Consider the following 16,386-nt stretch of genomic DNA (forward strand, 5'->3'; position numbering starts at 1 on the left):
ACAGTCCAGGCGTCAAGTTTTATTACATTTTGAAGCAAAACTCTTGTCATACTGCGCCCCTGGAATTTTAAAGCAGCCACAAAGCCAAGCTACAAACCAGCTGTGTATCCTGCCAATAATATCTGCATTTATACACTGACAGCCACCCTGCTTTGGTTTGACGAGCACTTTGCCCGAATCACAGTGTGGCGAAGCAAGTGAAGGCTCCCGCATGTCGTTATCCTGATCTTAGTGTTGCACTTGATAGAATAAAATGAATTTAATATGAAATCATACGTCAGATGTGTGCTCAAGATTACAAGGTAAGGCAAGGCAAGGCAAATTTATTTATATAGCACAATTCAACACAAGGTAATTCAAAGTGTCTTACATTGACATTAAAAGCGGCAAGACATAATTAGACAGTAAATAACAAATAAGATTGAAAAAATTAAGAATAAGATGATAAGAAAAGAAGTGAAATAATAAAAAGCACAAGCTGTTAAAAATAAGGGCAGTAGAGTACAGCAGGTAAGTTTAATTTAGGAGTACGCTTGAGTAAACAGTAATGTTTTTAACCCTGATTTAAAGGAGCTGACAGTTGGAGCAGACCTCAGGTCTACAGTCACATTCATTAATCAGAACAGTACCCAACTAAGATTTAATATAGCTGTTTAGTTTGAATGAGCCTATTTAATAAAAATTCAAATGATCACTTGCTGTTATAGTGGAAAGTACACCGTAAATCTTGCAGAGATAACTTTAGAGTAAAAACTGACAAATTGGTCATAAAACTATTGTATCTAACTCAAACTGATGACTTGGAGAGAATATTCTTCCAGCAGGCTGAAAATGATACACTGTCTGGTTTCAGCACCCACACATGTACACATTGCTTACGGCTCCGTTCATTTGGAACAGCATAACCTAAAATTGACCCCTCACATATTTAATGTTTAAGGCCCAGGCCTCATTCAAGGAAGTGTTGAACAATTGCTATAATAAACAACTGATCATAACTGCACCACTGAGAGCATACTGTCCGCGAGCAACACCGCCTGGATGGACAGCTGCACCAAGCAGGAATTATTGACTCTCAAAAGGGTGGTTCGTTCAGCTGAGCGGACTATCAGATCCGCCCTCTCCAACCTGCAGGACATCTACACCCAGCGATGCAGGTCAAGGGCTGTGAAGATCCAGCCATCCTGGAAACTGCCACTGAGAGGATGAGGAAGAGTTTCTTCCCTCAGGCTGCCCGTTTGCTCAACTCACGGCTTAAAAACTTGACTTTTTTTTAAACACATGCACCTATTATAATATATAACTGTTCCATTTGTGTTATGTATATGTACATATATTTCTTAAACCTTTCTTTATTGCATCTGGATTACAACATTTCACTGCCTTGGTACTGTGTATAATTGTGTAAGTGACAAAGATGATCTTATCACTATCAAAATCCATTGATCCTTTGCAATTTACATAGCACTGATACAGGAGCAGAGATGATACCATCTCTCATGTTGTACACACAACACGAGGGTCTCTGGCTTAAACTTGATTTAGTTCAGTAATAACATTGTGTAGTGCATTGTGTTGTTTTTGATCTCAAGTGGTATTTACACCATTTTCACTCATTCTAATACATTACATTTCTTTTAAGTAAAATTTGGATGATTATGAAGGATGAAGACTGCCTAAAGTCATGTCAATCTACTTACGACATTCAACATCGATATAAAATGACAAAATCATGACCTAAAAACTTCTCAAGGATAATTTAACTACCGTAAGCAAATATCCCCTGACTTAATTACCACACAAATGAAGTCTCAGACTGCTCTCTGAAGAAGGTGTGTGCCGTTTATCTGCTCACGTTAGACATCAGTGACTGACTTAATGTCTTTTTCTTTCTTCCTCTTTATTTGAATGATTCTTTTCATTGGACAATGAATTTGTAGTTTTTGTAGATATCTGTTGAAAATATCCAAAGTGGAGACGCAAAAGGATTCATATTTTGATTTCATTTCTATAGAAAATACAAAGATTATTACATTTGTTGTAAATTATAACCATTGTTTATTGACTGACAAATGTGCAAACCTGAACAGTTCCTCTTAAAAAACAACCCCCTACACAACCTGCATCTATTTTATATTAAATACATTCAATATTCTTCAACTTTAATTGCACAGTTTAATATGCATTTCAGTTTTTTGTATGGTAAAGTGTATATAAAGTTTGTATACACACTTACAACGGCATACTGAGTACATGCATCAGGAAGTTGCCTTTACCTGTCAAACAACATGCGCATCACCAGAAAAAGCTCTTATATTATGACTGTTCAAAATAAGACAAAACTGCAAAGACTACAACAGTTTATTCCACATATGAAGAAATGCAAAATGTCAGTAATGAAGTGCATCAAATGTTGGGGTCTAGTTTTGATTCCTATTGTTCAACACTTCTTTTTTGGGGGATGATAATAAACTGTGACGGATAAAATCTGATACGATTTTTGCTTATTGGAGGCAGATGAAGTTTGTCAGAGTTCACAGGAGGTACCAGGCAGCAAACCCAGCGAGGAGGGCGACCCAGGTGGCCAGAGCCACCTGAGCAGCTGGATGTCTGAGGAGCGTCATGGCGAACTGGAATGCGTAAGTGGGATTCCCACTGGCAGCTGTCCAAAGGAGGAGGTATGGGACAGAGAGCAAATGTCAAAAATTAATACAGAGAAACAAGAATAAAACAATTACAACAAGTGAAAAATAAGTTATTTGATGGCCTTCTATCATCCTTAGTCTGCAAGTGCTTAATACCAACGGCTCTTTCTCCCCTATGTATATTATCTACCTATGTTTAGCTGCAATTTTTGTTATATTTGTCATACTTAGTTAATTGTTGGATGTATGTCTAGTTAGCCTTTATTCTATTATTTACCTCATTGTATTTATGTTAACTACTATTATCATTTTTACTCTAACCCTGTATTATTTTCTTGTCCTGAAACTGTTGTACAGTAATTTCCCTCGGGATAAACAAAGTTTCTTGAATTTTGAATTTTCCACATTAGGTACAGGGTTAAAACCACTTCAAACTGGGGTAGGTCATCAAAACACCCACATTGTTAGGAACTCACTTTTACTCAGAGATCATTTAAATTCAGGAGAGTGTCTAACTGCAGAATAAAATCTGCATTTCTATCATTATTAAGTAGGGGATAAATAACATTGTAAAAGTGATAAATGTAAAAGGCATCAATGAAGTGGGGTTTTTCTATTTTTTTTTTTCTTCAAACAAATTGTTTCTTAGCACGTGTACTCCTGTAACCCATCAACAGCAGAAGACACTTGTTTCTTTTACCCATTTTAGCGGCATAGTACGGGCACTTGTTGATATCTCCACCCTCCATGATCTCTGCATGACCGTGTCCAAAACCTGCATCTTGGACTTCTTCTTCAATGGTATTTCCAACGTCCTCAAGCTCTGAGAATACCTGTTTTCAGGACAAAACAAGGTTTGTGTCACACATTATGGTCACCCCCACCCCAAACATTCTACTGGTTAATTTGTTTCTTATTAATGTTCCTCTGTCATAATATCGGTCATCCCTGCTCACTCACCATCATGTTGAAGCCAAAGGCCCGATTGGACTCATCAACAATCCTGTCTTTGGTCTCTGTGTCCATCTCCAGCTCGTTCATCCTGCTACGGTAAAGCTGCTTGAAGCCCTTGTGACTGTGGATTCCTTCAAACTGGTAGAAATTGAGACCTTCTCCTGTGGAGGGGAGCTTCAGAGCCCTCTGGGCCACTTTCTTAAGGATCTGTCCCCCTGAGAGGTCACCCATGTAGCGGGTGTAGGAGTGGGCCACCAGCAAAACAGGCTCCTTCTCTCCCACCTCATGGATGCGGTCCACATAAGGTTTGGTGCCTGCGGAGAGGCTGATCTGTGGGAGAACGATTTGTCTTTTAAATCCATATGAATATGTGAGCACAGTTTATCTCAGATGTTTATGTAATAATTGCACGGGGGAGGTCATGTTCTGGGTCTCTGGAAAGCGCCTAGAGACAACTTCTGTTTTAACGGATGCTATATAAATAAAACTGAATTGAATTGAATAAATAACAATGCAATAAGTAAATGAAGAAACAACAATTTGTACCGAGTTAAGTGAAAAACATTGATAATCAAGCCTTTAGGTATTGATGCATGATTACTGCTGCAGAAAAGGTACATCATGTTTGGGGCTCAACCTTTTAACCTCTAAGTTAAAAGATTATCTGTTTGGTTCCTGCTCACCTGGCTCTCCCAGTCCTCTCCATAAAAGTACTCCAGGTCCTGCGCCAAGGCCTCACGGCGGTGCAGCTCTGCCGGGAAGTAGATTGGAGCGATGTGTGGATGGTCTCTGTTCTTCTCAATCTCCTCTTCCAAGGCCGAGTAGACAAAGAACAAAGCTGCTGTGCCTCTCTGACAACACATGAAGAAGGAGAGGAAATAATTAAGCCAGTATAAGTTGATGATCTTGACAACTGAAAAATGTCTTCATCGATACAAATTTTTTTTGGATCAAACATTAGAACAGAGTCGAGGTAAATCAAGGTTACACCACAGTAGCCATGATGCAGTTTAAGGGCTGCATGCTTTGGAAATTGCCATCTAAAAAAAAAAAAGAATGTCCACTGAAGGCCACAAAGGTTGAATAATGTGCTGTTGAACTGACAGAAGAGCTTTGAACTGACAAAAGAGCTTTTTAGAGAACTTCCCATTTATGTCATCAGTCGCAGTTCTGTCACTTGGAAATGTTGACACCAGAAGTTTCTCGGCCATCGCTTAAGACAGGGGCAGGTATTCCATTCCCCATGTAGTTTATTCCAAGGAAAGGACACACCTTACCGTTAGCGGCCGCGTTTGATTCATCTCAGGCTGAGATATGGCTGCAGGGCATCTGTCATGTTTGCAAACCACCTGTCAAATATCACCCATGTCTGATGTGCTACGGCGCAAAGGATCCACCTGATAGTGCCGTCTCCGCCCATTAGAAAGAAGCTTGTATTTGTTGACTGTATTTGGAGGAGTCTTTGAAATAGGACAGCTTACATCATGCAGCCGTGACATAATTGGCCTTCAAATGTACTCTCCGCAGCTTGTGAAAATCAAAAATGTTTACTTCATTTTGTGGTGATGTATGCCTTACCTTGCAGGAAATAATGTAAGTGGACAGAATGTCATGTGTACTAGCAGGAATACCAACTTTACTGTTTTTATTCCTCATTTGGGCTACCTCAGTTTTTTGCCACTGTCATTGCTGCTGTTTGTATTTTCCATATTCATATAGCAGGATAAATAGGATAAATGTGCATCTCCTCCAATTTTGTTGCATTTTGGCATCACTGTTTGCAAAACTATGGTATATGCCACTGTACTGCATGCCCTGGTGCCCTGAAACTTTCCAGGCATGTTCAGTTAGAGAAGATATAGTATTACCAACCCTGCTAAATTTAAAAAAGTCCCAAAAATGTTTTCACGTGTACTCCACATGTGCCTATGAGCCGACAAATACGACAACCACAGTAAGAAGTGTACCAGGTGTGTGCATACAAAGAATGAGTGACAACCAATGCCAAGCACATGGTAGTGAACAGAAATCTTCATGTACACCTTCTGATGACAATATTTATGTCACAAAAACCCTCCTGGAGCTTCGTGCACTTGCAGTTACACAAAACAAAACATCCCAAATGAAGGAATTCCTTGGTTAAAATGTGTTATTTCTATCAGCATTGTTGCTGTAGGATTTATTATGCATGACATCAATACAAAATAGTTTGGAAGCCAACCTTAAACAACTCTCTTTTGATGCGGCCCCTGAGGAAATCTTTGACAAACTGGCAGTTTTCTGCTTTGTCATGAGACTCCTTTGTGCCCTCAGCTAACATCTCGGACAGGTCGTTTGGACTTGGATGAAACAGACAGAGAAGGAAAAGTAGACAGACATCAACATGTTAAATCATTACAATTTCTGATGTTTCGTAACAAACCGACAATGCTGGAGTTTATCTTCCATACCTGAGATCTTCATCATCCTCATCCACAATAATCCTGGGTCCTCCTTTCTTCACACCGTTGGATTTGGGCTCTGATGTCACGTTATTTTCCATTGTGTTGCTTTAATCAGAATGCTTTTTACCTAATGAGGGAGAAAGATGAAGACATGCTGATCAATTTAATTTAAGTACACGTTATAAGACCATATGTTGTTTCTGCAGATTCTTAAAAATGCATACCTAGTTGATAGGCTCAACTAAAACTATTAAACGAATCTGCATGGATTAAATGATTAAAAAAATGATATAAACTGTAATTAATCAATTACTCTTCCTCATAACAAACCCTCTCAGTCAGCTCAAAGATGTCAAATAATCCCTACAGTGTTTCATATTTCTCTGCTACATGATCAAATCACTTCAGGCAGGCACAAATTATAATTATCAAATTACTTATTTATTTATGAGCCACTAAAACTATCAATAATTAAACTATTGTTGTCCTATAACATATTAGTTGCATTATTATTGATGGATCATGAGAAATGATTGCAGTGAAACAAACAAAAACACCAATGAGACATTAGAGGGGACAGTTATAAAACTGACACTGCACGTCGTCAGTGTATGTAACCAGCTGGTGCCCTTACAACTTCATTCACATGCTGTTATTTTTTTATTTATTTTTTAAGTAAAGTATATATCTTTGTAAAAGCAAGCTCATGAAATATATTCTTACCGTGTTTTGTGGAAATTATAGACACTAATGTTTGTCTACCTCGCTAAAACTGTCTGCATTGCACGTCCCGAGACCGCAGCACGTCACGTCAAAGGGGAGGAGTCCTAGACGGGACAGCCAATCAGAGAGCTGCTAGAGGGAACGGAGCATGTGATTGGTTAAACATCAACTTTACAACCAATTATGTTTCATTTCAGAAAAGAGGCGAAGGCCTGTGTCTAATGGGAGGAACAGAGTGTGTGAGTTTTTATAACATCTATGAGAGGATAGAAAGAAAGGGCAGACTGAAAATATACAATATTTAACTTTTTCATGCATTAGATATTTGAAAAATTGTTAACAGTATTGAATTAAGATAAGATAAGATAAGATTGTATTTCTCCCTCAATGGGGAAATTCACTTTGTGCAGCAGCAGTAGTACACTCAACACACACATACTGTAGTTAGTTAGTTCAGTTAGTTAGTCTTTATTTTGGTCAACTACAAGCATAAAAATCAATAAGCAAGACAGTAAACATTTACAGATTTTTCTATTTATTTTGACCGAAAAGGTATGGGCTTGAAGCATAAAGCTTATCTTGCCCACCTTTTAACATAGTAGAATATACAAAAAGAACAAATGAAGTATCATGAGGCTACACAAAATAATAATAATAATAATAATGATAATAATAATAATAATAATAATAATAATAATAATAATAATAATAATAATAATGATAATGATAATAATAATAATAATAATAATAATAATAATAATAATAATAATAATAATAATAATAATAGCTCTGAAAACAGAAAGTGAAAAGATGCTAAAGAAACTGACAAAACCAATTTAGGTTGTCATTTCATCTCTTGCATGTGTATTGTGTCTATACATCAAATCCTACATACTATACATGCATATGTTCATACCGGTACATACCCACACACGGGCACACACACCTACACACAGGCACACACACAACTACACGCATACATGTGTACATTCTTCTTTGTTTGCTAATTCTGCTTCTATATAAGTGTCCATTACCTTTGTTTGAATAATAGCTTATATGCTTTTATTGAGTTTGCTAATTTAAGTTTGTTGTCTAATGAGTTCCACAGTTTTACTCCTAAAACGGATATACATCTGGCCTTTGTGTTTGTTCTTATTGTGTTTGTTCTTATTGTTGTTGTCTTAAACATGCAGGGAAATGGTAAAAAATTTAAAAAATATATATAATTACAAAATATAAACAGTATATACATTGGAATGAAAAATAAAAAGTAATGCAGTACGGGAAAGAAAGAAAAACAGTGCAAAAAAGGCAGGTAGGATGTGTATGAGGTAGACACTGGTAACTGGTGTAGAGAGGTGAAATATCACTAAACATCCTATGACAGTTTATTGTGAATGTTTGTTTTATGAGACAAACTGTTGGCATTTACATGTCAGTGCAGAAGGCCAGCACATTCATGCCTCCATCTGTTCAGAAATCATGTGCTTCTTTCTCTCTTTCTCTCTTTTCTCCAAACACTCTCCATTGTAACAAGCTCTTTAGATCAGCAGGGGTCACCAGACTCAATGTAAAGCACATGAATAGTAATTGAAATGTTTGAGGTGACAACCCGAAATCAGCCGGGGAATTATTTAGAGTCCTTCTTACATTTATGATATAACCACAGTTTAACGCAAGAAATTGAATGTTTTGTCTGGTTAGTTTCATTCCATCTTGAAAATAAAATCAGTTTTTTAATTTAAGGAGTAAAACACACTGCCACAAAATTAAGGATGGGTGAAATGTAGGGCTAATAATAAGGTGAGCGATTAAATGAATGAATGAATGAATGAATGAATGAATGAATGAATGAATGAATGAATGAATGAATGAATGAATGAATGAATGAATGAATGAATGAATGAATGAAACACATTTTGATAATATGTAATTGTGATCATGATTTCCTCTACAGCAATGATCTTTGAATGTATGAATGCATGAATGTGTGGTCTTTGAGGAGCACAGGTGGGCAGAGAAACCATGTTTGTCAAAAGATGTGTGGAAAAAATGAATCAAAGGCTGATATAACCACATGTCCAAGGATTACATTGGGAAACTTTTGTTAAGAACTACAATATAGAGCTATATGGCTCTAATAACTTAAAAAAAAACAAGATTGGAACAGAGATGAAAAGGACTGTTGAAACTTGTATATATATATATATATATATATATATATATATATATATATATATATATATATATATAAAAACAACCAACATTTATGGAGTTGTAAAAGGAGTTATTTACACTTCTGTGAAGGCAGCATTAATGCTGAACAGTTCCTTGATAATGTAGAGCACAGATACTAGCTTCATGATGACATTCTTTTCAAGAACATGGGTGCATTTTCTTTTAAATGGGACAATGAAAAACCACATCCTGCAAACATTACAAAGGCAAGGCTCAGGAAGATGAAGGTACAGTGCTGGAAAAGTCCTGGCGCTTTCCTAATATAGAATATGTGGAGAGTTTTAAAACCAAAGAAAAGCAGCAATGTTTAACAGTGTGAAATAACCCCCTGCACGAAAATAAGACCTAAACTGCTATATCATTTTGTGTCTTCAATACCAGAACACTCAGAAGGATTCGCAATATTACAACGTGGTAAACACATATTACCCAGTAAAATCAATCAGTTGGGGCTCAAGCTGTGTGTAAGTAAATGAAAATCATAGTAAATTTAGAAACCATGCACTGAAATTTTTAATTTGTTCTTTTAAGGTCCCAAGATTTTTTTTTTTTTTAAATTGTGTACCAGTTTGTAAGTTAACCAACTTTCTCCCCAGTCACCAAAACCATTCACAAGAGACTCTTCACAACAACACAACAAGTGCAAAGTCCTGCTGCGGGACCAATAGACAGTGCACCGGAAACCTATGGATAACATGTCACTGTCATAATTAGTTATGTCCTTCCATGACCCGTTGTTACACTGCTGCACTCGTAATCCATACACCTGATATAGCCACGAGATAGGGGTCTGTTTTTGTAGGTGTAGTCACACCCTGGACAGAGAATACCCTTAGTTCACCTACAGGCTCCCTGAAGAACACAAACAAAGGAACAAAGGTACTGGTTTTGAGGTTGTTGTTTTGTTTTTTCTTCTCCTCTATAAAACCTCTGTGTATTGAAAGGGATTCTGGCAGCTGCAAGCACTTCTTTCATGTCTCGAGGGTCAGGGAGCTCTGCTTGATTGGAGGAAAACCCCAATTCTAGTTTTTTGCTGCTCTGCTCCAAAGAGTCTCGCACCGAACGTCCCACCCTCTGTTTGTTTTTGTCATTGTTAATAGCTGAGACGAGCTTCCTATGATCAACAATATTACATTGACCTCGGCTCGTGATTTTGTCTTTATATTCAATACAATTTCCTGTGTTTATGAACATTTTGGCCGCGTTGCTCTGAATCATTAGTCAATAACAATATATAGGAAAGGACGCGCAGCTTTTATAACTGATGTGTAATACTCTTAAGTATGCCTAGCCAGTGCCGTTTGCCAATGGGTTATTTATTACTATGCGGCAAAGAGAATGTTTCTGTCTGTTCAACTAAGACCGTTGCTCCCAGGGGGGTTTCATGGCGCTGCTGTGATCAACTGTCCAGCCATGCCAGAGCCGGTTAGTCACACATGTATCATGTGGGTAGTTTTTTCCTTTATATTGTTTACTACATTCCAGATTGTTTTTGGCACATTATTTTGGATATTTATTGCACGAAGGGGAAACCTTCCTGGCTGTGAAGGATTTCCTCCTACTTTCAATAATAAAAAGGCGTGGGCTGCATTCACCTTGAGCTGAATGCATTTGGGTTTGGTTCAGATTTTAGGTTATTTGGGGATATCAACAACAGTGTGACTCTTGATGTTTTGTCATTTTGTCCTTGTGAGTTATATTTTTATTTTAATTACTTAGTTTTACAAAATACCTGTACTTGCTTGAGATTTCTCTTGTCCCCCTTCCTCTCACAGTCCTAAACCATACATATTAGGTTTATGCAGTCCTGTGATGGGCTGGAACCTGCCTAGAGTACCCTGCCTCTTGTCTGCTGAAGCTGGGATAGGCTTCAAGCCCCTTCACCTGGAATACGATCAAGGTGCTTGGAGAAATTTCTGGAAGAATTCAGTTCTGAGCTTGATAAGACTGATATATCCCTACGTGACTGTAGAAGTTTCACTGTCATTATAACGCATTCATCCAATTGTCACATCCCTGTACAATCTAACACAGTCTAACTGTATAAACATGCAAAAAAGGAAAGTGCATCCTCTTTCAGTTCTAAGGTTTTTTTTGTCAGGATGGAACAAAATAAATAAATAAATAAAATCAGTGCCAAAATAAACTGACACGGGCAAAAGTATTTAGGTGCTGCTTGTGAATTCCTGTAAAACCAAAATATATTGTCGCCGGCCTCAAAATTATGGCCGTAGTCCTATTTTTCTCAAGTTTTCCAAAAAACTGAAAAAAACGGAACCAAATATTTGATCAAGTTTATCCCGTTTTTATTTGGCCTAAGTGGCATTTCTGTGCCCTATTTGGGAGAAATGTGTTGTACTACAACTGCAAACAAGGATAGGTACATTTAAATGACTAATACAGATTTTTCTTCTCACCTTTTGCAGTATATACAATACAATAAGTGTGAAAATGACCTGCAGCTACTGGCTACACTTTTCTGATTTACAGTCACAGAGAGTGGAAAGATTTGCATCCCGGTGGGCTGTTAGGGGTGGCAGTATGAAGGTTGGTAGCCATAAATCCTCGTGGCTGTGGTGGCCAGCAGAGAGTGTGTTTAACCATGGATCGGGTTTATAATTGGAAACATACCTCACTGTATTTGCCTGCAGGAAGCAGCCCGGGCCTCTGTGTGTGTGCAAGGCTGCAGGCTAACAAAGAGAGGAAAGTGGATACATGGAGCAGGCATTCGATGTGATCACAGTGTGGTATTTGAGCGCTGCGATCACCTCGTTAGAATGTGCAGGTGGATGGAGGACAGGACATAGAGAGCCTATAAGACAAGGCCATGAGACAGGGGACCAAGTAGTCATTCTTTCACTATGTTTCAATAAGATGCCATTAAACCCCCAGAGGTCAACTCTTAGTCACAAAACATGAGCTGTGACAGGTGAAATTAATTTCCAGCTCATTAAAAGTATGTCCTTGTTTTATATGCATTTGTGAGATTTATGAAGAACAAGAGTTTTGTGACTAGAAGGGACATTTCAACATTTATTGCTTTTTACTGGAAGCAAAAAAAACAGAACTTGTCTGTGACATTTATCAACCCTCCGCATGACTTGGTCCACGTGGTCTCCGAGGGAATCTAAAACACTTAGAGTTGACATAAACTTAAAGTTTGATTATAAACCGTGTGTATTAAGGGAATTAATGTAGTGTAAGTGACACAAGTAGTTTATGGTTCAAACTCCCTGAAAGTTGCAGCCAGTCCAGTCCAGATCTGTCATGCTGGGAAAACCGGAATCATTAGGCATCTAAAACCCCATGTCATGCTTGAGTGGGAAAACATGTTGATTTACCTTTTTCCAACTGAGCATATACTTCTTATATAATCCTGCCTTTAAAAAAAAAAAAAAAAAAAAATATATATATATATATATATATATATATTGTGGCAGGGTGGAGGTGCAGCCACTCAGGTTGATGGGGCCCACCTGTGCCCAATCAACCTGAGTGGCTGCACCTCCACCCTGCCACATATATACATATATATATGTAGTCACATTTTTACACACTGTCAGTATTTTTGGAAACAGTTTTGTGGTTGCACTTATACACTCACTGGCCACTTTATTTAGAAGACCAGGTGTACCTAATGAAGTGGCAGGTACAGTAAGTGTATGTGCACGTATCCTCAATTAAACATAAATATTTGTTCGTCCATCTAATATTTTCTGAATGCTAATCAAAAAAGAGCTGGTAATATGTTATACATGGCATTCTCTTTCTTTGTTTGATCTAAAACCAGACACCCAGCAGAGCGAGGTAAAAGTGAATACCAAAGGGCTTTTTCCTGTAAAGGAAAATGAAAATCCTGAACAATGAGAAACATGCTCTTTACAGCCCCTTAAGTTTTGGAAAACATGCTGACACTTTATTTTTTCTTTTTTGTTCTTTCAGTGAGGTATCCTGGCAGCGCAGAACAAATCCAGACAAAGCACTCGCCAAGGAATGTGTATAAAAAACACAGAGAGAGATAGAGATTCACAAGTTGACCCTATGTTTTTTCCAGTAATAGTAGGAGGGATGTGTTATGGGGTAACACAGGGTGAGGTTGTGGGACTCTGACAATGGACAATGGGTAATCCGCATCACAACATCCATTGTGTACATGAGTGAAATGTCTGCTAGTTTAATTCATGGAGTCCAAATATTCCCGCCTTTGAGCTGGACCCAAGATTGCGTTTTTCTTTTTTTTCCCAAACAGCACAGCATTCTTTCACTAGGGAATCCACAACAAAAATGTCCCATTTCTGAGACGTTTAAAATTTGATTTAGTGGAAATAGAAAATGCCTACTCAGCACAAGACACTCAACTCCAGTTGGATTTTGTAATTCCCAATGGCCTTGATTTATATATATGTTCACTTTGACTTTATAAGGTCAATAAAATGCTCTGAACACATTCAGTTTAGGTCCTCTACGAAACATGGCAACACAGCACTTTTGCAGAGAGCCAAGAAACATTATAGATGAAAATGGACACTGTTAATTGTTTGCATCATTGCTTGGTTATCTCCTTCTTTGAATCCCCCTTCAACAAGGACAAAACACACACACACACACACACACACACACACACACACACACACACACACACTCACACACACACACACACACTGAACCCAGCATGCAGGTCCTGTTCTCACACCGGCCTACAGAGAAAAGCCTGGCGGGCCACGCTGTGCATTTGAATTCTTTGAAAGCGACGTCTCACCCAGTGGGGAGGGTTCCTGCAGAAAAGAGGAGAGCGCCTCGAGCTCGGCCTCAGAGACTAATACAGGATGAAAGGAGGAAGACTACTTTGCTCCCAACAATATATCCCAGTGTTCCCAGTGGCAATCCAAATCTAGTTTGACATGCAAAAAGCCCGGTTCCCCATTAGGCCAGGTGTCAGATTGGCATTAAGGAGACCGATTGTCTGATTAACTGTGTTTACCTTGGCCACACTCATCAGACTGACGGTCTCCACTTTGTAGCTGTTGGGGATTTCCTCAAGGTTAATCTCATCAATGATGAACAATGCCACATAAATGCACGAGAGAAAGAGGTGGCCGGAGGGTGTGGGGGTGGGATGAAGTGGAGTGCTGGGTGCCCTCTGGGTGCTGAGTGATGTAATCTGGTCCATTATTGTAGCACTGCCACTCGTGGCTTCAATTACTTACCTTGAATAAAGCACAATGTGCAAGAAAGGAAGTCCGTGTTTTGATATGCATCAATGGCTGGCAGGTTTATAGCTTGATTGTATCGTTATCAGCAGCTCCATTGTGTCAACTACAGTTTATGAGACACCATACATAGTGTGTGCTGTACATACAGTAAGAAAAGGCTGAGTTTTTCTATATAGAATAGGTTAGAAAGTGTCCTCCCTTGTTATTTATTAGCTTACCTTGAATAGGTCATGCACTAAGTCAAGATACATGCTGGACCACACTCTGAACCACCTCGGTTGGTCTGATGATTTTGAACTTTAACATATTTCTTTACTCCCTCTATTTTTCATACATGGCAAAGTGACTGTACAGACATTTTCATCCATTATTCCTTATTTTCCTTGTGAATAATCTTGCAAATTATTCACAAGTTTGGATTTCTAGAACACACTCATATTTTGTTCATTCAGTCAAAACTATTAAAATTCCATGATCTTTTAAAATATTATACGTCAATAATCCTATTTAAAGCATTCAACAAATTACTACCAAGTAACATACAAGATTTTTTTTCACAGTTCAAGAGAGAACTTATAATTTGAGAGGATATTGTGATTTTAAAATACCTAAAGTTCAAACTACTCGTAAAAGTTTTTGTGTGTCTGTATGTGGTGTGAGACTTTGGAACAGTCTGGATATCCAACACAAGCAATGCCAAAATATCCACAGATTTAAATGGCTATATAAACACATGTGCTGGTCAAATTTTAAAGAGAGTGGGTGGTAACACTATGTTAAATCAACTTCAGTCTTGAAATGTTTGTGTAATTGTTGTTCCTCATTTAGTAAGTATGTATTGTCCATTACCTTCTGGTACTATTGTTCTGACCATCACTGACGTGTATGTATGTACTATATGTATGTACTATATGTCCACGTCCATTATGTCCATTACCTTCTGGTATTGTTGTCCTTACCATTGCTGGTATTTATTAGAAATATAAGTTAACGGTGTATTATAAATATAAGTTAACGGTTAACTGTCACCCGTGGTGACAATATATATTGTTCCTGGATTTGTGCGCATTTGCGCGCATTGTGGTCATGAACTGCATCTGCATTTCATGACCACAATGTGTGTAAATTTAGGTGAGGTGAACTGTAGAATAATCTTTATTATAATTTGATATAGGTCTTTTGTTCATTGTTTTGGTTCAAATGTTGAGACAGGAGGAAGCCTTAAAAAAAAAATCTGTCAAGTTGTTAATGAGAAACAGGGGTGGGATTAAATACATTTTCTTCTTCCCACTCCCTTTCGAGTGTTAACAAGTTAATTTGTATTTTGAACCTGCACCTGATAAACCTGATAAAGGTATTTGTTTAATTTTCTGTACGCAGGTCACTTATGTTATGTTGTATTGCTCGAAATAAAATATGAATTGAATTGAATTGAATTGAATTTACTGAAGTTCCTATTACAACCACATAATTTTCAATAATCAATCTAAAAACACAGAGGACTATCTAGAAAGCCTTCTTTGTGCTGCTGCATGGCCATCATCACAAGAGTTGTTACCCTACAAATATATCATCATGATTCCAAGATGGGAGACGAGGAGAACATGTACACTTCTGGAAGTCCTATTAATAATTACTTTTTTTTGTCACTTTGTGAGAAACATATATATGTTCATAACACGCTTTATATTATATTTATATTATATTATATTCATGACTGCGTGGACACTGTGCGGAAGGACAGTAAGGTAGGAACCCTGGACACGTCGCCCATATACAATATTCATGGACTCGTTTGCTCGTCCCGGCAATTTAAAATCGACAATTGACTCAACATGCAAGTAGGTGGACTATCTGAAACGGGCATGCGGAGAATATGCAAACCTCAACAGAGAAAGGACAGAGCAGATATTAAAACTCAGCTGAATGTGATTCTACATTTAAAAAAATTCATTTTTGCTGATCTAAAAAAAAAAATGTTTTAAATGCACACATGCCCCTGCATCATCATTAGCTTTCCTTACCAGAGGCTAAATCTAAACAAATGTGGTTTAATGAAACTATACTATACTATACTATACTATACTATACTATACTATACTATACTATACTATACTATATTATATTATACTATACTATACTACTTGAAAACCAAACATTTTTAATCTG

At 37.7% G+C, this 16,386-nt stretch overlaps 1 protein-coding gene across 1 annotated transcript; it reads right to left on the reverse strand.

The window, feature by feature from the left end:
- Positions 1 to 1,951: 1,951 nt before the first annotated feature.
- On the reverse strand, positions 1,952 to 6,852 carry hmox2a (heme oxygenase 2a). The gene is made up of 7 exons (XM_061721605.1): positions 6,767 to 6,852; positions 6,050 to 6,170; positions 5,821 to 5,938; positions 4,283 to 4,450; positions 3,606 to 3,929; positions 3,346 to 3,478; positions 1,952 to 2,662 (listed from the first exon to the last, which is right to left on the reverse strand). The coding sequence occupies exons 2-7, from the start codon at positions 6,139 to 6,141 to the stop codon at positions 2,535 to 2,537; spliced, it is 963 nt and encodes a 320-aa protein (XP_061577589.1). The 5' UTR covers positions 6,142 to 6,170; positions 6,767 to 6,852; the 3' UTR covers positions 1,952 to 2,534.
- Between the last annotated feature and the right edge of the window lie 9,534 nt (positions 6,853 to 16,386).

Source organism: Cololabis saira, chromosome 1 (genome assembly GCF_033807715.1).
Source record: "Cololabis saira isolate AMF1-May2022 chromosome 1, fColSai1.1, whole genome shotgun sequence".
Classification (NCBI taxonomy): domain Eukaryota; kingdom Metazoa; phylum Chordata; class Actinopteri; order Beloniformes; family Belonidae; genus Cololabis; species Cololabis saira.